General features: G+C 40.0%; 1 gene segment (V, D, J or C); it reads right to left on the reverse strand.

The window, feature by feature from the left end:
- Nucleotides 1–16,408: 16,408 nt before the first annotated feature.
- Nucleotides 16,409–23,068, reverse strand: LOC122548223 (Ig heavy chain C region-like). The segment is given in 4 exon segments: nt 16,409–16,823; nt 17,279–17,587; nt 19,538–19,849; nt 22,918–23,068. Coding segments are annotated over 4 exon segments (1,026 nt in total).
- Nucleotides 23,069–23,336: the final 268 nt, after the last annotated feature.

Genomic DNA, 23,336 nt, shown 5'->3' on the forward strand with positions numbered 1-23,336 from the left:
TTGTGAAAGTGGCCTTTTTTACAGAATGTAATGTGAACAGGAATTTCTGGAAAGCAGGAATTTCTGTAAGATTCCTCTTGACAACATCTCCCAGTGCTATAGCAAACACCACCATTCCAGACTACAGCCCCTCCCAATTTTTGCATTACTCCTGGTGAGTAAAGCGATTCCTCTTTTTTAAAAAAAACTGTTGTATCAGCTCAATAGAGCCTTTTGATCTTCAGGATTTATTTCCAAATGTTTGCAAGTGTGGACTTATTGGGCCAAGTGGCCTGTTTCCATACTGTGCGGATTATATTTTTAAAAGGCTTGAGAAGAAAATGACACTGATTTAAGATGATCAGCAAAATAAATCACTGGTGACAACGAATACTTTAAACAAAAAACAGCATAGATCGGAAACTGGAATGTTCTGTCTAATGGTATAGTGGAGGAGGCAGCTTCAACTGAGGTCTTCAAAAGGAATCTACAATTTTCATAAGGAGAGGTTTTGCAGTATCACATAGTAAACGGACTTGGGAGTGAACATCGGCAGGTTCCTCTTTGAGAGCTGATCAAATCATTGCGTCCGATCTGTTACCATTGATCGTTGTAAAACATTGCACAAACGACCAGCTCACCAGTTATTTCCTAATGGTTTGTCATATTCTGATATAATGACTAACTTAGTCATGCCTGCAACTAAACTTACTTTGCAATTACTTCACTTGATCCAGGAGAACCTGCATTCCCATTTCCCTCACTGTCTGCACTGACAATGTTTCCAGAACTGCAATTCATCAAAGAGCACAAATTCAGTCATTTAACATCAATAACCTTATTCAGAATTAAGTCCAAAGCAATTTAACAAAAAAAATCGCAGACTTGAGATTCAATATTCCAAGCCTGATCGACTCGTTTTCTTAAGTTAGTCAATGACTGTGCAATTTTAATAAATCGCATTATTTTGCCATAGTGATAAGAAAAGAACAGAGATATCCATGCAAAGTCAGAATCAGGTGTAACAGGCCTTTAACTGATCGTTGTTCTCTTCAGAAATAGAGATTATAGACAGGAAGAGTCCTTTCAGTGTTAGTCTAATGAGTTGCTGTAGTCCATTCCGTAGAGTGTAAGTGCTAGGTAGCCCAACATCGTAGCTCAGTGATGGTGAAGAGAGTGGAAATTAGGTACGTTAGTTCTTTTGCCAGTCAATCAAACTGCTCTCTCTTTGATCACATTGAGCTTCTTGACCATTGTTGCAATTAAACCAATCACCAGGTGAGCAGTGAAGATTCCAATGCTCCCGATTTTAGCCTTGTAATGGTGAAGTTAATGAGGGGGTAATGAAAAAGCAGTATACCTTGTATCCCAGTCTTGTAATCTTGCTAATGTTATTAGTTATTGCTGCCATCACCACCCATCCCCCTGGAATGTATTGGCAATGCTGTCCTATGATCTGGAAAATGTTGCTGGGACTTTATTTGTTTTCAAGATGCATCATGAACCATCGTGGTCGTGTTGGTATGTGGTTCTTTTGACTTCCACAGGATTTATACAGTACACCACACTGAGGGAATGCTGGGGTCGGGGTGTGGAAGAGACAGTACAGGGTGAAAAGAAGAGAAAACCATTTATTTAGTATGTCACCATTGTTTATAGCTATTCCTGGGTTATGCAAGACCTTCATACTAAAAAACAAGCAAAATTCAACCGACCATTGAAAAACTTTGGATGTTTTATGCTGATTCAAGATTGGTCTCTCAAAATAAGCCAAGCATTTCTGAACCAGTCAAGCAGTTGTTTTCTGTGATTGTTCTCATCTGTGTTAGTGTTCACCACACTGCCATTGGATGCCTTCGTGAGGCAACCCTGACATATTCTTACAACAACTGCCAGCACTTCCATTTCACAATATTGGATCCCAAACAGAGCAGATTTAAATCTGACATTATACCAGACTTACTTGCCAATCTGTTTCCTTTTATTTTCTGACAAACTTAGGTTTCCACCGAATTCACAGTGTGAGGTGTCAACATTTTCACAGCTGCAACTCATCATAAAGTACCAGTTAGATCATTTTAAATATGTGCATGATCACCAAGTTAATATTTGGCACTTCTCATCAACATCGAGAGTTTTGGCTGTGAGGGCAGGAGCTGGTGGTTGGGAAATAAAGAGGTCAATTAAAGACTTTCTGAACTGGTACAGAGGGAAAACATCCCAAATGCAAGGATTTAAGTTTAACTTCCTGATCTTAGAAAAAGAAACTCAAGCTCTTCACATTCTATTGCTAATTTAACCCTTATAAGCACAATTTGTTACTCAATGTTTGATTCAGAATCCGAATATAGTAATTTCTCATTTTTCAAATTCACTGAAGGTTCATGTCATATTAGTCAGTATTGGCTGTATTGTTGAAAAGAAAATTTTATGCCTTTTCCTTTTCTGCTCCTTCATCCATTTGGAGTTTACTGCAAGATCTGACCATAAATCTCAGCCTCAAGGAACAATATTGGGAAATCATATGGACTAACTTTATATGCTGACTAGAAAATCTAATGTGTAACCTGTTTACCTAAATCATCTGATGACGGCTTATAATTCTGAATCTTCAGTTTTCTTGGGTATTTAAGCCGGTTTAGAAACGTAGAAAATAGGAGCAGGAGGAGGCCATGCAATCTTTCGAACTTGCTCTGCCATTCATCACGATCATTGCTGATTGTCCAACTCAATAGCCTAATCATGCTTTCTACCCATAACATTCGATCCCATTTGCCCCAGGTGCTATATCAAGCTGCCTCTTTAATTGTAGTTGAAAGTGCTTGCTTGAAGTGTCTTAATTTGTCCTTACGTTCAATTGAAGCTGAGAAACAAACATGGAGTCCAAACTCTGTCCAAATTCTGAGGAAGTTGACAATTTAAATTCACGAGAAAAGAAAGTGACAGTCAAAAAGTAAGTTTGATCCAATGTACGACCATGTTATGCTTCAGCATGTGTTCAGTCTCTTTCTGAACCTGTGCCAACCTTCAAAGTTTAAGTCTGTAGGATGTTGCTTGATTGGAACAGCATTTCCTCAATCAATATTATGTGCAGTGAGATTAGTAATTCCCAGGTTATTCCCACATATCTCCCCATGTGATTATACTAACTATTTCAGGTCATTTCGATTTTCATCTGGAAGTAACTCAGCAGTTTATCCCAGTTTTCCAGAACGTCCTCATTGTTCAATTTAATTTGAGTAATGTCTAATTCACAATCATCTTGATTAGCTTTTGAACAAAATACATCTCTTCAAGCCACAGAATGGTCACAGAAATAGGAGGAGCAGTAAGCCATTCAGCACATTAAGCATGCGCTGCTGTTCAAAATGATGATGGCTGATTAACCAACTCAGTACTCTGTTCCATTATTCTTTGATCCCTTTAGTCCGAAAAAAAAATCTATTATGTTTTGGACTCAATCAATTTCTATGACAGTGAATTCCAAAGAGCCACCACTGTCAGGGTGAAGAAAAGTTTCCTCATCTCAGTCCAAAATGCCCGAGCCAGTCTCCTTAGACCGTGAGCCCTGGTTCGGGACTCCCCAGCCGTGGAGAATATCCTTCCTGTTTATCTAATTCTGGGCATAAACACTGACTTGTGCTGCATCTTGTGATCTTCGCCTGGGTCATGTATGGGGAGGGTTGCTCTCTGTATTGCCACACTTTGACAGTGCAAGTTAACCTCTTGCTGATAGCAAGTTGGAAGCAAGGTAGCCATTTGTTGCTAAAAAAGAGATAGGACTGAGTGCTCACTGCCCATATTCAAAAGGGAAGAATGACCTACTGAGGAGAGATATTAGAGAACTTTTTGTAGCTTTAACGGTGGACACTGACAGAAATTACCTTCTCCCGTAGAACACACTGGGAATCAGCAAAGGTGACCCAAAGTGCTGGTTCCTAATTACACGTATTGCATTTTCCAAATGACAACAGCCTATTGGTTAAGAGGTTTTCCTTTTTTTAAAATTAAAATGTTCAGCGATGTATGACACACCTCTGCAGTAGGTGGGACAGGAATCCAAGTCTACTAAATCTAATTTAGGAACTGAAGCCTACTGACCAAGGGTAGGGAGACTATCATTTTATCATCAGAGGTCTGTTTTGCATCTCATACAGAATTGATGCAATTGCCCTTAATTGCTTCAGTAATCCCTGGGGAGGTAAATAATAAGCCACTTGTCAGAGCATTGTGTGTTGCTCAGGTGCCACTGAGTATAATGCTGATCGTTGAGTCGGAGGGTTCAAGATCCAACCTCGGGGTTAGAATACACTAATTGATACTGCCACGGCACTGCAATCCTGAGATAATCCTGCACATCAGACGTGTATGAGGCATTAAACCAAAGCCACTCTGCACTCTAAAGGAACCCTTATTATTTTGAATTAAAGTGAGATTATATCTGGTGTCGCAGCCAATATTTATCGCTCAATCCCGATGAGCAGACGATCTGGTCGTCATCTCCTTCCTGCTTTTCTCAAGGTACACAAATTAGATATCACATTTCTGACATGTGACTACATGATCAAAAGTACTTCAGTTGTTGTATCGAACGTCTCTGATTGAAAATTGGCTTTGTCAGAACCTGCATGTATTATTACTCAACTTGGCCGTTCATTTTTCACTCTCTTGACCCTCTGTTGTAAGAAAGCGCTCCTTTCCAACTTCCACCAAAGGAGAATGAGACAAAACTCAGTGCTGTAACATTTCACTTTATACTAATATCTGGATCAATCTGAAATACCATTCAATGCAAATATAAAACGAACTGAACCGGTTATAAAGGATTAAAACAAATTATATTTTTCACCAAAGGAGTGTATTGAAATATTTCAATAGTTCTCATTGTGTCAGGTACAAGCAAACAGTGGAGTCTGTTGCAATCTCTTTTATCTTGTCTAAAGAATAGGCTGAGGAAAAGCATTGCATGCTCTTTAAATTCGAGAATGAGGAAAGGAGTACATTGTGATACAGTGACTAACAGCAGGAAAATTATTCTTCAGATTAGAATAGATATGTAGTGGAATATACTAAAATGATAGAATGAGAGAAGCTAAAGTGGAATATTGTCAGCGGAATGTTTTATAAGCTTGTTAATATCGGGTCAGTCAGGATCTTATTGAATGGTGGAACAGGCTCTTAGGGCCAAGTGACATATTCCCATTTACTGTTCATACCTCGAAACAATTTTGTTAGTTATTCGAGCGGAGGTATTAAACACATTTTAAACTGTTACATGGGCACATGCTGATATTTCCGTCTATGATTCCCTGGGTTTGATGGTATGTAGTTGACAGTGGCCCCTGGGGTTCTGCACTTGTTTCAGAGATCTGGAAAGAGATGTTTAGGATACTCTGAGGTGGAATTAAGATTAGGTTAGATTACATTACAGTATGGAAACAGGTCCTTCGGACCAACAATTCCACACCGACCTGCCGAAGCGCAACCCACCAAACCCCTACATTTACCCCTATACCTAACACTACGGGCAACTTTGCATGGCCAACTCACCTGACCTGCACATCGTTGGACTGTGGGAGGAAACCGGAGCACAGGGAGAACGTGCAAACTCCACACAGTCAGTCGCCTGAGGCGGGAAATGAACCCGGGTCTCTGGCGCTATGAGGCAACAGTGCTAACCACTGTGCCACCGTGCCGCCCACAAAGCTGTTATAAAGATGTTATATAAATGCGCAACTTTTCTACTCTGCTAGGGTAGAGACGATTTTGCTCTCTATCAAACCTGTGCATCATTTGACTTCAATCTGCTTTTTTTGTTGCATTATTGTATGGAGTTTATTTTCTTAAGTCAATAGCCTGGGCTTTACCCAAAGTTTAAGAGGTTTTTACTCACGTTGGTGAGTTTCTGTATCCCATGAGATAGATTCATTGCAGTCAGTAATGGGAAATATAGCAGATCAAATATAATGTTGTTAATTGTTATTACATCTTTTAACATGGATAACTATGTGTTGTTCTATGAACCTCAAGATTTAAAAGCCTTTTCAGTGGAGCCACTGCTGATTTAACCAATGCGCTATACTGGCGGACTCACTGATACTGAAACCTCTATAATCTGGGACAATGATGAAATAGAAACTGACTGGAACTGCAACTTATCAAGAAAACTAGGGATCAGCGAGAGGTTGAGGCCGAAGCTCAGAATACAGAGGCACTGCAAACCCAAACACCCATTGACACAGTTTCTCAAGATGAATTATGATGTGGTTCTGCATTATTCGGTTCTGATCTCTGTGGTTTGTGGAAAAAATGATATCTGCTAGAAGACAACTACAAAGCTCTCTTGCGATAATGTGACACAGAATCAAGTGAAATTTGGAGTTCTCCTCATGGGGCTTCTTTCATCCTTTCAAGTGGCAGCTGAATTTGGTGATTAGGTATCAGTTACTATCAAATTGGATGAAATCTTGATAGTGATTCCTTTATTTACATTTCCCTATCTCTGAGGTTTGCCCCATTTCTTTATTAAAGGGCCAATGGGGGTGAAATCTCTTTAGTGCTGTCCATAGGAGAGCTGCGCTCCTGCCACTGTGCAACTTCATATTGATATCTGCCTTTAAAAACAATCTGAATCTATGGTCACATACTGGTGTCGGAACTAACCAGGGTTCATAATAGAATGACTAATTCTTCAACTGCTGCAAACCAATATGGGCTAGATTTTCAAACTGTCATTATCACAAAGGTGCTTTTGGTGCTACATTCAGTATTCAGAATTACAATCAGGTTTTCTGTTAGTTCAGAATTTCTCTCAATTACTTTAAATAATAGTGTGCTGTGTGTATGTGCATGTGGTTTGTTTCTATTTATTTCTGTTCCTCAATGGCTTTGAAATTGTTATTGTATAGTATCAAAGGCAAAGTAATGTCTCCACAAGGACATTGTTGCTGGATTTCCTCTGAGACCAGTGCAGAACTTTACCAGTTCATTGTAGGCCTGAAACATTATAGTTAAGTTTCACCTCTGCCAGCTGGTACAACATGGAAATTTGAGTATTGATGAAAATAAAGTTTTTTTTTATTTAAGTCTTTAATATTGTACTTAGCAGGACACTCTCAAGAATTCCAATGGAAATGGAGAAAGCATTTAATCTGTCTGGGTAATGAGTGCTGATTGATAAAGGCATGGAGAGTGGACCAGGTGATGGTTGGCAGTTAACTGCCAATGCTTGTTGTGATTCGATTAAATTGGTGATGGCCATTCTCTGCCTCATGTGGCATGACAATACCTTGACCACTTAGGCAACCTGCCAATTGAAAACATAAGAAAGTTCAGTTGTCAACGTCCATCACCAGGCCATTTTTTCCATTGGGAACATCTCGATCAATCATTGTGCACTTTCCAAAGCATCAGAACTCTTTTCTTGTTCAGTATAAAATGTTGTTTCCCTTTATGTCAAAATAATTCTGTATTTGCAAACAATTGTTTGAATTTGGGAACCTTTTGTTAATGGAGTATCCAACATCCAGCTGATATGATTAAAATGGAATCTAGTTTTCGAATTTGAAATGATTTAACCCCCTGACAAGCCCACTTTGTTCATGAAGATCCTCTTTGAATATTGTATCAGTCTGGCTGTTGGGAGACAGCTTTGGAAAGTTGTTTCGTAGCGGACCACCCGTTCCCATTCATAGAAATTTGTTTCTGATGGATGGAAGTGGTTGTTTCGGTACTTCTGCCATTTTTATTGAACTCATCTCAAGTTACACTTTAGAATTTAACAGGACAAGACTGTTTGTGTTAAGCTTTATCAATATTGACCAGTTTGCCAGCTCTTCATGTTCTTGAATATTAGAATGGGATTGGGTTCTATCAGCCCTCTAGGGGCAGGCGGCAAGGTCATTAGGTGGATAATAATAAGGGAAGGAAGGAGTTTCAGTAGCTCTCATATTTCCACCTCCGTAGTATTTTATTGATCCCAAATTAGGGAAAGGATGGCCACTCAGGTGGTCAATGTAGAGTCTGTTCCCGCCAATGCTGGCAGTTTGTTCGCAGTAGGTGGGCCCTCCATTGTGTGGGAGACCTCCTCCTGCATCCTAGACACACGCCTGCAGGATGTCCCTTCTAATGAAGTACCTTATGGCTCATAACAGGGTATCCCATCTGCATACTGGAAAGGTCTCCTGTCCATGGTGGCGATCATTACGGGAACTGGAAATCAGAGTAAGTGAGTGAAAGAAGCCGTGAGGGCTAGAGTGTTCACAACATTCCCAGGACCAGGTTGACAGGTCCTACTGAGACCATTAATAAGTCATTAAGATCCCCCAATTGGTGCATGGACACTGGGTTACTCCTACTCCTAGTAAGAGTACTGTGATTACTGCTGTTTCAGTGCTATCAAGCAAATAGTGAAGTGTGGCCATGTGATAAAATCATTTACATTCAGTGCTGAATACTTGAGACTTTTTTGTGAGAAACTTTATAATTCTTCTTGATGTTCTTAATACACTTTTTGTTTCATACAATGGTGATTTTCTACATAGGATTACAGAGGAAAAACAGACCATTTGGCACAATCAGTTCATGCCAGCGCTGATGTTCCACTCAAGGTGTTTCACATCTTTTCTCAGCTAAATCGCCCATTGTAATTCTCTATTCCCATCCCTTCCAAGTGCTCGCCTAGTTTCCTTGAAATACATCTAAACTATTGATTTCTACTATTCCGTCTGGTCACATATTCCCCGTTGTCATCATTCTTTCAGTAAAGAGGTTTCTTCTGAATTCCCTTTTGGATTTCTTGAGGTACCGTCTTGTCTTGACAGCCTCTAGTTATGTTCTACCCCGTAGTGAAATGTTTTCTCTGTGCCTCCGCTTTTCAAAACCTTTCATAATTTTAGAACTGTCAGCCTTCTTTTCAAGAGAGAAGTGAACAGCACAACAATTCTTCCTTGATATCCACAGCCAGAAACTTGTGTAGCATTCTTATAAACTTCTCTTCACTCTCTCTCATACATCCGATAATATGTCAACTCGAACTGCAGGCAATACTCTTAATTATAGTCAACCAAATTTCTATAGTGACCCTACTTTCAAATGTATCCCTTTAGAGATAAAGTTTAGAGCCTTGTTTGCATTTTTATGGCCTTTGGAACCTGTGGGGAAATTGTTAGTGACTGATGCAATTGTCTGAAATCCCTTTGTTTGTCTCCCTCACTCAGATGTGCATCTTTGAATAAATGACCTGCACATTATTCCCACCAAGATGTAACACCTTACGTTTATCTGTGTGGATCTTCATTTGCTAATTATTTAAACATGCCGTAAATTAATTAATGATCTCTTGCAACTTCTTGTAGTCCTCAGAATTGGCTACATTTCAACATTCCTTTTCATTTTGGTGTCATTGAATTGCTAATTATTTTTCTCGTAATTAGATACAATATTAATTTGCAGTTTTACTTTATTTTGTTTTGAATTTTTAGAGAGGTGCAGTAATCCAGTCGGTAACTATAACAACTAAATGTAGAATGACAGATAGATGAAAAATATTACACAGACAGGACTAATTAATAGACTCTATTAACTTCAAGGTCAAAACAGGGAATTATTTTTTACACGAATGATATGATGAGATTATCCGTAGTGCAATAACTTTTTGTCCATTTCTTTTTTGTTGCAGTTTATTTCCCCAGGTCTTTCTGTGCTACTGGTATGAAATTGAAAAGGCACACATCCTACATTTTAGACTAAATGATAATAATAAAACAGCGTTTATATAAAATGTAACATTATTTATGAAACCATCCCTCTAGGCTTATACATATTCACAGCCATGTAGAGTTATATAGGGAGAGGCCGAATGAGCAGGGGCTGATTTCCCTGGAGCGTTGGAGGCTGAGGGGTGACTTTATAAAAGTTTATAAAATCATCAGAGGCATGGATACAGTGAATAGACAAGGTATTTTTCCCTGGGGTGGGTGGAGTCTCATCTAAACCTCGTGAGTATAGGTTTAGAGTGAGAGGGGAAAAAGTTGAAAGGACCTAAGGAGTAACTTTTTCATGCAGGGGATAGTGTGTATGAAATGGACTGCCGCAGGAAGCAGTGGAGGCTGGTGCAATTTCAACAGTTAAAAGGCATCTGAGTGTGTAGACAAATAGGAGGGTTTAAGAGGGATATGGGCCAAGTACTGGCAAATGGGACTAGATTAGTTTAGGATATCTGGTCAGCATGGGCAAGTGAGACTGAAAGATCTGTTTCCAAGTTGTACATCTCTATGACTCTATGATCTACCCCTTTGCTCTTAATGTACTAGTCGAATCTCTTTGGATTATCTTTAACATTATCTCCCAAGGTTATCTCATTTTCCTTTCTTGCCCTCCTCATTTCCCTCTTTACAATGTCCCTGCACCTCTTGTACTCTTCGGGATTCCCTTGATCTCATTTCTCTATATCTAATATACGATTCATTCTTCATCTGAACCAGAGCCTCAATATCTTTATTCCTCCAATGTTCCCTCCTCTTACCAGCCTTACCTTCACACCAACAGGAACATCATGCCTCCGAACTCTCGTTATCTCACTTCTGAAAGCCTCACTCTTGCCGGCCGTCCCTTGAGCCGCAAACAGTCTACTCCAATCAACCCTTGAAAGTTTCTGTCTCATACTATCAAAATTTGCCCTCGTCCAATTAAGAACTTTAACTTATATATAATGCCAATCCTTTCCAAAAATATTTTACAACTAATCGAATTATGATCCCGGCCCCAAAAAGCTCCCCTACTAACCATTCAGTCACTTTCCCTGCCTTATATCACAAGAGTAGGTCAGGTTTGCTCCTTCTGTGACAGTTACATCTGGATATTAATGAAGAAAATTGACTTTAGCACTTAGCAAATTCCTCACCATCCAAGCTCATAAGACCATGGCTGTCCCACTTTATGTTTGGAAGGTTAAAATTTGCTATTATTCGAATCCTATTATTCTCACGTATAAATAAGATCTTTCGACATTTTAGCTACTCAATTTCACTCTGACTACTGGGGGGACTATTACAATCGCTTAAAAGTAATCATGCTTTTCTTATTTCTGAGTTCCATCCACATAGCTTCACTAGACCATCCCTCAGAAATCCCTTGTGTTAGAACAGCAGTAATGTTTCAACACAAGAAAAATTGACTCCAATCTCCTTCCAGCTCTTCCTACTTCTGCCGTACCTTTGATGATGGGAGGGGCTTTGAACATAAATTGTTCAACTTACTGGTGATGGTTTGTAGCTGAAAATAAAGATACTATGGGTGACTTGGGCGATGGGAAATAAAAGGTTACATTGTGTGAAAGGAAAATTCTGGATAGAAACAAGAATTTTAAAAAACGAACTCCATTCTGTCTGCCCAGGTCTTGCCTACACCGCTCTACCTCCAGAGTACTTTCCTTTTTTTTTGATGAGTTCAAGTTAATCTCAGCCGCTGTTTTGTACTTGTTAACCATTTTTTAACGGGTGTTTGCCGTTTCAGAATGTAGGTTGCCTTATCGTGTACGTTCTCAGAATTCAGTGTTTGGAATCCTTGTTGGTTCAACCTGTGCTTTGGTCTATAATGCAAAATTACAGAAAAATATTAATAGCAATTTAAAATAAAATGTTAGGATATTGGAAGAACAGCTAAGAGCTTCAAAGCTTGACAGACGGCTTGTGGGAAAGGACATGGAAAGCAGCAGGGTTTCCAGAACTTCTAATCTCTGCCTTCCCTGATCGAAATCAACCTGTGATTTATAATTTTTGAGGATTGTTATTCATTAATATCGGTGTGTCAGATAGATCTCAGTCTCAGTGAGGTGTGACGTGCTTCTTTGTTTTGTGATGAACTCAGGGGAATATACAATAGTAAGGGTGTAAAGCCAAAGGGGTGAAGGAGCAGAGCATCCCCCGTGTTTATGTGCACAAATCAGGGAATGTACGATGACACGTGGACAGAAGAGCAAATAAACCCTACTTCATCACCCTACGCTGTAGAGAACAAACACACAGCAATTATGTTAAACTGAAATAAAACAGTCTCTTGTCTCATCTGGAATGTTGCATCTAGTTTCAGGTGCCACGTTTTTGAAAAAAATGCAAAGTTATGAGATTGGGTGCGTGACTGATTCACAACACCATTCCCGGAATGATACACGTCACCAACTCTGAGAAATTGAGAATGTTCTCCTCTGCTGATAGTTTCCAGACTCTGTGACCAGTTGCTGTGATTGGTTCTCAATTCCGTCTTGCGTCATATAGATCTCAATGGCTGAATATTTCAATTACTCATGAGCTGTGCCTTGCCTGATCACAGTGGCCTCTGATTTATTATTTTTGAGGGTTGCTGTTTAGTAATATCCCTGTATCAGACAGATCTCAGTCTCATTACCTGGGATTCGACAGGTGTGGTGTGTCAAGTAGATCCCAGGAATTGTGCTCCATGAGATTTATGCGTCAGAAAAACTCCAGTTCTGAGAATCCGCCCTTGGATTGTGCACATGTTGTTGTCTGACTACCTGACTGAACGTTGACATTTTTGTCTGATGAATGTTTCGTTGGGCGCTTTAGGTGGCGATTTCTGCAGTACTCACCAAGGCTACCCTGACATTGGGAGTACTTTTAGTTCAGACAGTGCAGAGTAAACTTTCAAACTCCGTTGTCTGCCTTTTCTCGGCTTCTGATGGAGCCTATAACATCATCATTAGGTGACCCGAGGCCGTGACCCTTGGTGCATAAGCGGAAATGTTCTCGAATCATTCTGCCTCTGGAGTGTTCCATCAGGCATATCGTGTGAAGTATGTATTTACATTAGTGGGCTGCATGGTAGCGCAGCATTAAACTAAATGACTGGATAAAATACAATCAAACAGAACAAGTGAAAGTATTTGGCTGGGAAAGGAGTAGGATGTGGGAAACTGTATTATTACTGACTGGCCTTGAAGAAAGAATTAAGCAAATGCAAGGTTAGTGCATATTCATTAGAGATTTATTACCCATTTCAGAAAGCATTTTTATCCAACAGGTTGATGTAAAAGCTAACAGAAGTGAATATAATGGCTGGATGCCACATTGAGACGAGAACACATGCGCTGTGAGCTGGGAATTTTCTGTCCATCAGTAACAGTCACAATAAAGGGAATACAAAGGCTCATCAGAAAGGGTAGGCAACCATTCTGAGTAAGGAACAAATAAAAACAAAACAAACGGGATTCAAACAACTGGGAAGCTACAAATTCTTCCAACCACAACCATCTCAAAGATATCAAAGTAAAAAGGAAAATCCATCAATAATTGTCTCAGTTACACGCTGATAAACTGAAGTAATCTCACTATTAGAGTCAGCAACTGGACAGATTGGAGATTGGGAATTCAGAGACCTTGATAAGCAGATCAGGATAATCAAAGGGGTCCACAACTCATTCACTTAACCTGGAAAAGAGAGAGAAAGCAATGACGCAGATATTTATGATAAGGGACATTCAGATTTAATGTTTATTCAATGGCACACTTAGAGTTTACTCATAACATATTGGGCTGCTTGACGTGAGAAAGATGTGATTATTCTCACCTTCACCAGAGTGACAGCAGCGCTGTAGAAAATACTCAGGAAGAACAAGGTGATGAACGTGGAAGCAGTTGTCCAGATGTTGCTGTTATCATCCTCATAGTCTTCAATCCAAGTGCGATCTATTGAATCTATGAATATAAAGCCGAGAGAACGTATTTAGATTGTTTATTGATCCGGATCGATCTATCTCCATCCAAGTCGTGTAATTAGAGAACATTATATCTTCATAAAGCAGTCAGGTATTTCTCAAGTGTGACTCTTATCTGTATCTATTATTGCATTATTGACTCTCAGCAAGAAATTACAAATAAAAACTGTGCATGTTCTTTCTTCATTGTCCATGTCAGAACGTTTTAAATTATTTTTCTTTTCATCTATTATTTAAGGATATTATTATTTGAGGAATGCGTATTACGAATGATGATTTTAATTATATCATTCTATTTTAAATATAGGCTGTGACAGCACTTTAGTTGAAAATTGTGGCCATCACTGAATAAAAGTTCAAATGTGATTCTCATCTTTTGTATTGGTGACCAATTGCTTGGCAAATCATGAATATAAGTGACATCACAGTCAGGACATTGCTTCATATTTTTGTTTGTAAGATCTCTATATTTAGGAATAAGTTTTTGTACGTTTGTCCCTTAATTTATTTGATCTACTGCTTGGTATGTTTGGTTTCCCTTTAATGTTTGTGTATGTGGTTATGAGAGTCTCTTACTTCACTCTTGCCCATGTTGGAGTCTGTGCATGAATAAACATATTCCTGTTCCTTTACTGCTGGTGTGCTCATGTGTTTGTACACCTAAATTTTGGTCTTTTCACATTGTGTAAGCATTATCATGCTAATATGCCACTTCGTTGCTGCCTATGCTTATCTTGTAATGTCTTTGTGTGTGTTCACTTTTAATTGTTGCTTCTAAAATGTGTGCTTATGTGTCTGTTTCAGATCCTACCTAAACTAGGTTATTTTCATGTTTATGCTTAATAAATGTTAGCATGCAACGTTATGTTTTGGTGGATGTTTATATTTAGATGATGATGTTTGCTTGTGTGGCAATCTTTCCCAAACCATCTCCTGATAAGCTTGTTTGTGCTATTGTTTGTGGATGCTTGCTGATCCTTGTGCCCATTATCCTTATTTAATAAACGCCCCTCTATTTGTTCATCTATACACTTGTGTGTCTGCATGTGAGACTCTGAATTTGTGTGTGCAGGTGATATTGTATACATGCTGATCAATGTGGTTTAAAAATAACTAATTAAGCTGCCTCTGTCATCGTATGTTTGTGATTCTGAAAATGGGAAAATAATGATATTAATGTTTATCTCTGTGCACTTACGTGCCTGTGTGAGTTGACATGTGGGAGGACAGTTTTCGGAATTTGTATCTGTGTGTTCATGTGTGTATGTCTGGACGCATTGTGCTGTATGAATGTATATGTATTCATGCCCATTTGTGTGTTACCGTGTATCGATGTTTCTCATGGTTAAGTGTGAGTACTCCTGTTCATTTTTGCAAATGATTTTCTTTTGGTGTATGTGAGTTTTTGTATGAGCTTAGGTGAGTGTTCAAGTATCACTTGCATGTGTGGCTCTGTGAGAGTATGCGTGTGTGACATCTTATCTATATGCACATTTGAGTGTGCACATAAATATGTGTCTTTAGGTGAGAGCCTGTATATGTGTCATTACGTGTGTATTTGCGATCATCTCTCTGCATCTGTTCTTATACCAGACTGAAATTTTCATTATTCTAATTTATTGTTCTAATTTTAATGCATTGCCCATAATTAGATTTGACCTTGGTGTTGCAGGAAACATTTCCCATCGTCGTGCAGAGATAAGCGTTTTATGAGCAACTCTTCTGTTGCAGTGATAGAACTTCTGTCTCTGAGAGAAAAGGCGCAAGTTCAAATCCCCACTGCCCCAGAGATAACATTTCTGAATATGTTTATTAGAAAATGTCGACTTGTGTTCTGTATGTGAAACAAAATGATATCAGGTATTCGAATACCAGAATTGATCCCATGTGCTCCAGAAAACTGAGACAAAACTATGGAATTCAAACTGGGACGATGCAAACACCAGTTTTGGATTATGGGAATCAATGTTAATCATTTGTTAACTGAGCCAACGTGTCTAACATGCTTTAAAGGTATTTTTTGCATGGAAATATTAAATCTTTGGACAGTAAGCAAGAAGCTGACTGTCCCTGTTAGCAACTGGGTTACATTACAGAGGACATCTACCATGAAAACTACCATGAGGACAGACCATTCATCGTTCCCCTCCCCTCTGCTCCACAACAACTTATCTGTTGATTCTCTTTGGTGTGAAAGTGAAGATACATTCTGTCAACTCATGGCAGTTCCCCAGAAACAAAGGTTACATTCAAACTGTTCTGCACTATTTATGATTGGTATGTTCCAATCAAATTTAATTTTAAAGTGTCTTAAATTTACATTTCCAATTGGTCCAATTTGGCAGTTTAAAACTGGCATGAATTTTGTAAGAATGCCAAATGGCGGGAATCAAAAACACCAAGTTCAAAACTCGTGCCCTACTCTTGACATAAAATGGACATTGTCCGATTTTGTCACAGAGGGATTTAGGATGAATAAGGTACTTGGTGGAATCCTGCAATGAGTGAGCTTTACTTTGTCTCTGACCCAGGGTGTATCTGAGCAGAGAACATTAACTGCACAAGACATTCGTCCTAGACCTGTTAATAATCCACTTTAACTACACAGATGGAATGTAAGTCAGAGTGAGAAACAACTAATTCAGTATTTAACTCACAACTGGAGGAAAAAAAAACACTTCATTACTTCTGTTGAATTATTAAATGCAACTTTGAGATTTTTATTGACATGAATTAACAGTGTCCATCAGTGCAAGTGAAATGTTTACAAAACTCGGTTTACCGCTGGATTTATCGAATGTTCTGTTGATGATCTTCAATGGAATCGCTTCATGTCCCACTACACAGGAGTAAGAAGCACCGCTGGCCCACTCCTCCGCTGTAATGGATAACAGGCTGTACATGAAGAAGGAGGTGTTGTCACTCTCCCCCATCACCTCGGTGTTCTTGTAGTTACTGGGATTCACCAGCTTGTCATTGTTTGTCCACTTGACGAAGATCTCTCGGGGGGAGAAACCTCTCACTAAACAGGTGAGGGAGAGAAACCTCTGAGCGGAGATTTCTTCTGTTGGTGGCAGGAGGACCGACACTGATGGCTCCAGCGGATTAATCACTGCAGAATATTTGAGACAAATATAAATCAACCAAAAACATCCTGAACCAATATCACGACTTCACTAAATATTAAAATACGCCATGTTTAATTTGGGATTTATTTACTTTCGTTTTTTAAAGTAGCAGTATGGTACACATACTGTTCAGTAAAAAAAGGAAAGTTTAATGTGAAAGTTGCCTCCATGTTTCCAGTCCACAACGAGAACATTCTGGCCATTTGTCATTGCTGATGGTGGCGTCACAACCCAGGCTTCTTCCCACCTTGTCTGACTTAATCAGAGTACAATATCCTTTGGTCCATCTTCTTCTGAATCATCTACTTAGCTATCCTGCCTTCAGATGCATCATTAATGCTCCCAACGGTGTTGGTTCATTACCAATCAAAGCCTGTCATTGATGTAACTGGATCTGGATTTCACATGGGATCCTTTGTGCTTTAATCTCACCCCTCACCTTTCTCCTTGTGGATGGAGTCTCTCAGCGGAGTTGGTAGATTCTGATGGTACACCACACATTCAAAAGTAACGCCACTCAGCCAGGCTTCAGTAGAAATGTCTAATTTGCTGATCACGCTGTCGGGATTCTGTCCAGGCTGCTCAGCAATCTCTGATTTCAAAGGCTTCTTTTCTTGTTTCCACGTAACGTTAACTCCAGAAGGAAGATTGGACACAACGCAGGTTAACGTCACCGTCGCCTCCAGTAAGACTTGTTCTACTGGCGGTGGGACGATTTTAACGGTGTTAGGGTGGCACTCGGTATCTTCTATGAAACAAAAATCAAAGTCAATGAAAAATGCCCCTTTCTGATACAAGCAGCCAATCTTCAGATTACTCCTTCACAGGGTGAAGACACCACCTTCAAAATGGCAACTCCAACTATTGCTGAAACGATGCTTACTATTGTTGATGTATTTTGATCTGTGAAAGCATTTGTGATTACTTATAACATACCCTGTGTAATTATTCCTAAAGAACACTGGCTTTGTAACAAGTGAAACCTGTGAAAAAAGTAAAATCATCAAAGATACCATCATGTAACCCATGGAATGACCTTTCTTTCAGAGTTTGTCTCTCACTTAAGACCATCTATTGATACTTGTGACAAGAGTAATCTGAATTTAATGAGTTCATTTCCATGTTCATAACCCTTAGGTACAAGTGCTGCTGGTCACACTGACTGCCAAATCACATCCCAAATTTTAGACAAATCATAATAAACAATAATTATTCTCTTTGCAGAGTTCTAAAGTGTTACAGGAGCGATGAACAGCCATGGAAATTCTGTTCATTATATTTAACGTGATCAGAAATACTTTGCGTTATTGGTGTGATGTCATTCTCTAATTTATGTCATTGTTCCTCGTGGGCTGTGTTTGGAGTAGATATGAAAACAAGACATTGAGTACAGCATTGGATATCGAGAAGGACGCCCATCTCCTTAAGTCTTTCCCTCCATTTAGTTAGTTCATGACTGGTCTGCACTTTCCCTTTATTTACCAATCTGCATTTTTTAATTTCTTCATAGAGCAGGGGAAAACAAAACAAACAAAAGCGTCTTAAATTAATCTACAAACGCGATGGAAATGTGCACTAATTTTATAGACATCCACTACTGACTGTGTAAACATCGCCACCCCAAACCATGCGACATCAGCCTGTCTCGAGTTCCCAGTTCATTCATCCCTATTGTAGCATTCTTACCAGACTTTATTCTCCTGCCTCATCCAATAATTACAGAGAGCATCTTAAAGAATCTCAGTGAGATCACGTTTATCCCAGTTCATCAAATGTGATAGCCACTTGGTCTGTGGTCTGATCCCATAAATGAAGTTAAAGAGCTCAGTACCAGATAAAAATCGAAGTCGTACAGTGTCCAAGGCCAACAGGTCATTCCTGAGCAGGGAATGAAGCATTGAACGCATTGTGATTTATTTTCAAGTAACGGTCACTGCATATTTTAACCACGTCAATTTGATAGAGGATCAAAATAAGGCTCTTCGGCCAATCCAGAGTTTAGATCAGAATGATGCTGGAAAAGCACAGCAAGTCGGGCAGCATCCGACGAGTTGGAAAATCGACGTTTCGGGCCAAAACCGGGCTACTGTCTTCTCCTCGGACTAAACAAGAGCCGATCTATCTCTGGCTTGAATACACACAATGGCCTGGCCTCCACAGCCCTCTGAAGCAACATGTTCCACAGACTCATCACCATCTGGCTGAAGAAACCCCTCCCCATCTCAGTTCTAAACGGTGCCCCTTTGACCCTGAGACTGTGCCCTTGGGTCCTAGTCTCGCCTACCAGTCAAAACAGCTTTTCCACATTCACTCGACCTCAGTCTCTCAGTATTTTCTATGTTTCAATCACATATCTCTCCAATATCCCCCCTCCACCCCCAAACCTATCCTTGAAGCGGCTACCAGGCAAGGATTCAGCACTCTGAATGCCTCTCCCAGCATGGTCAGGCAACAAACTATTTAACAAAGCTCACTGTCTATATATCTATCTTCAACAGAGAGGAAACATGCTTTTCTGACTTGCCAAAAGGTTGAATTATGAGCAATGCTAATGTAACACTCAAACTGAAATGAGATACGTGGCATGTTGGGAAACGAGAAGCTGTACCGTGCTGTTTACTACGCCTGATAAATTCGTGTGTTTGATTCACATCAGAGTTCAGATTGATTTGTAGCTCTCTCAGTGTGTGTCTCTTACCCTGGAGTGCGGTGATGTTTTTACTTTGAATGTTCTCTCCATGAGTGACCTGGCAGGTAGAGACCGCACTGTTGAACCATTCACCATAAGGGACCATCAGCCGACTCGTCACCGAGAAGTTCCCGTTTGCCTCACACACGGGAGACATGAAGAAGCCAGAATCCAAGGGTCGGCCATTTTTCAACCAACTCACGGAGATTGACTTCGGATGGAACTCGATGATTGAACAGACGACGGTTGCAAACTTGCTGCTTGCGATTTCTTCACTGGAGCTCACAGTTCGGAGAAGGGTTGGTGGGAGAGGACCTGTACCTTTAGGAAACACATCACATACATTATCCGACGAATTTCATAACAAATACAATCAGTTCTCATAAATCAAGGTTTCTTGTAGTTAATGGATACAAGAATCATAATTGCGCAGAGTGTTGGAGAAGCTGGGATCCACATAGAAAGATCAGCAGGATAATGTGAAAGGCTAAACTTAGAGGGTACAGCAAGGGAGTCAAGGAGGCATAGAAACTATAGGCCGGTAACATCAGAAGGGAGATAGCAACGTTGGATCGTATTCGTTTTCATGACAGAGTCTGATGAAGAAGGCAGACGAATTACCGGCAAGAATGAGGAAATGATGCGGTTGCTATCACGGAGACATATTGAGAGCCGGGCAGGAGTGGCTACACAATATTCCAGGATTTATTGCCTTCAGGCGAGACAGGGAAAGATGGAAAAGGACGGGGGCGGTCGTGTGCGGTACAGAATGTTGCTTCTGTCACAATTCTGACAAGAGTATTTTAGGCTGTAAAGAGAAATGAAATCATGGATGCCTCCTCAAACAAAGGCAAATGCACAGTACTTCAAAACCAAAATACAGCAAACATAACTACTGGGAGAGCACGATAGACCTTACTATAAGTCCAAAAGACCAAGTGCAAATACATGGGCAAATTTCAGAGACGTGTAAATTAAATAGGGAAATGAGAAAAGAGGTTTTTAACTTCTTCAGCATAGGCTTGGATATTCATTTTGTCAAAAATCTAGAGGGAGCACAATTCTGAAAATGCCTCCAGGAGAATATTTGAAAAAAGTATGTGTTTAATGCAGAGAATTTTAATCCAGACCTTGCAAGAGAGGGGTGAACCTGAACTTAACTTGAGGGAATGAAGTCGACCCAGTGGGTAAAACATCAATGGTGGAGCACTTTGCAGACAGTGATCGTAAAACAGTTGGATTTCAGATTGTACTGCAAAGGAATAAAAATTGGCTCAAAGTTCTGAAAAGGGGAAGGACAATTTTAGTAAGATCAGGTAATGACTTGACCAGAGTGGACTGGAAGCTGACACTTATTGGTAAATCTGAGTCAGAGCAGTGTGACACATTTAAGAAAGAGATAGGAAAATCACAAGGAGGACATTTCCCTGGAAGCCATTGTGTGGGACCAAGAATACAGCGGGCTCTGGGCACCAAAGGGCATGGAGGGGGAGATAAAGAGAAACAAGGGAGGCTTCCGGTCTATACTGAAATCTCAAAACAATAGAAACTAATATGGAGTATAGAATGTGCAAGGGGGAGTTTGAAAGACAAAGGAATTAGAAGAGCAAAAGGGACCATGAGAAAATAACAGCTGTCAAAATAAAGGAATATATTTTTTAAAGTTATAGGCTCATTCATAATAAAAGAATTATTCGGGGAACAGTAATGCCCATTAAGTGTTATTATTGGAGTGGAGCCGGAGGATAGGGTTGTGGTCAAAACGAATGTGTGTGTCAGTGTTTCAGTGGGGACAGAAATCATGGAGGGGTGTTGTGATGTAGTTTTCAGAAATTAGAGCACGTGATGTGATGTTCTGTGTTGTCTTGCTGAATGAAAAGTGGTTATATTTCCAGGGCAGATGAAAAGTATACCAAGCGGTTGAACGATGCAAACGATGAAATAGTTGGGTCGCTGACAATAATTTAGAATTCCTGTCTGGCCACAGCAGTTGTGCCAAGTGAGTGTAGATCAGCCAACGTTGCACTGTTATGCAGGACGAAGGAAGGGATAAATAATGAAACCACAGATCTGTCAAGCTAGTCTCAGTGGTAAGGAAACTATTGAGAAGTGAAATTAATCTTCATTTGGAAGATCAATCAACAATTTTCAGCACGGTTTTATTGAGAGGAAGTCATGTGTAACAATTTGATAGTAGTTTTCAGAGAGATAAGTCGATGTCCAGATGATAGCAATAATCAGAGCCAATGGGATCCGAGTTAATTTGACAGATTGGATCCAGAACTGGCTGAGTGGTGGGAGCAGGCGTTAACAGTCAACGGGTGTCTGCGTGACTGGAAACCTATGTCTCCTGGTGTTCTGTAGGGATTGGTGTTGATTTCCTTGCTATTTCTCTTACATACCAATGATTGAGACACACATTTAGGAGGGTTAACCAGTGAATTCACAGATAAAATGAAAACTGTCATGTTGGTAAGTCATGAGCATAATGGCTTTAGATTGCAGGAGGATATAAAAGGGTTGGTTGCATGTGAAGAGAAAAGTTGCAAATGGAAATTATTCTGGATAAATGTAAGGTGATGTAATTCAGCAGAAGAATCTGTGAGGTATGAAGTTTGGAATGGTGGAGCCCTGGAAAGGCCTGAGGATCTTTGGTGCATGTACCCACCGATCCCCTATAGTACTGTGTCGTCTGGATAAAGAGGCTTAGAAACAATTATTTGTTTTTATTAGCCTAGACATTGACAATGAAGAGTGGTGAGATGATACTGGAACTTAATAAAACACTGGTTAGGCCATACTGAAGCGTTGTGTGCATGTTATCGAAGGAATGTGATTACACTGAAGGCAGTATAGATGAGATTTGTCAGGATCTTGCCTGGGTTGGAGGGTTTTAGTTATGAAACTAGATTAGATAGACAGGGGTTTTCCTTGGAGCAGAGGAGAATTAGGGAGAAGATTATCATGATGTTTAGAATTATTTTAAGCATAGACAGGGTAAACTGGATGAAACCTTGCCCCTTGATGGAGAGATCAATGCCTCAGGGGCACAGGGTGAAGGTAAGGCCAGGAGGTTCCAAGTGGATCTCAGGGGAAAACAAAATCAAACAGAGGGTGGTGTTAGCCTGGAGCTCAGCACCTACAAGTCATGTAGAGACTGAGCCCCTCATAATAAGTATGAAGTATCCTTGCAAGGGCAAGTCACACAAGGCAATGGATCATGTGCTGGCACATGAGACTGGTGGCTGTTATTGATAGGCATGAATTGGTTGGATCAAATGGTCTTTTTCCTGTGCTGTATAAGGTGATTCTGTGAAAACTGTTATAAATAATGCCTTATTCATGTTAATCACAGATGATCTGTTTATCTCAGTTCCCACAACACTTACCTGGACATGGCATTACTTTGCTCTTGTGTGACCCGCTGTGTTGAACCTCACAGTAGATTTTGCTGGGGCAATCTACCACTGACTCGGGCAGGGTTAACTGGCTGCTCAGGATGTAGGTTCCCTTCTTGCTTCTCACTGATGGGTAAGTCTTCAATGCAGTCTTGATGAGCTCTCCTCCTTTCTTCCTGGTTACCTTGGTGACGTCAGGGTAATAGTCCATCGCCAAACAACCAAAGATCACAGAACCGGTGTTGTCCTCCAGACAGGAGGAGACCAGGCCATAAAGTGTGGGGGGAGATGGTGTCTCTACAATAGAATGACCAATTGAGCATGTTAGTTTCTGTTAATTTGACCTTATCAGTTGTTCAAATGTATCCTCAGCTGTAAACGTTTTCCAGTATGCTCCCGCTGAAGTCTAC

The sequence above is a fragment of the Chiloscyllium plagiosum genome, unplaced genomic scaffold (assembly GCF_037043375.1).
Source record: "Chiloscyllium plagiosum isolate Xiang-an unplaced genomic scaffold, Cpla_swu_hap1 HiC_scaffold_21, whole genome shotgun sequence".
In the NCBI taxonomy this organism is placed as follows: domain Eukaryota; kingdom Metazoa; phylum Chordata; class Chondrichthyes; order Orectolobiformes; family Hemiscylliidae; genus Chiloscyllium; species Chiloscyllium plagiosum.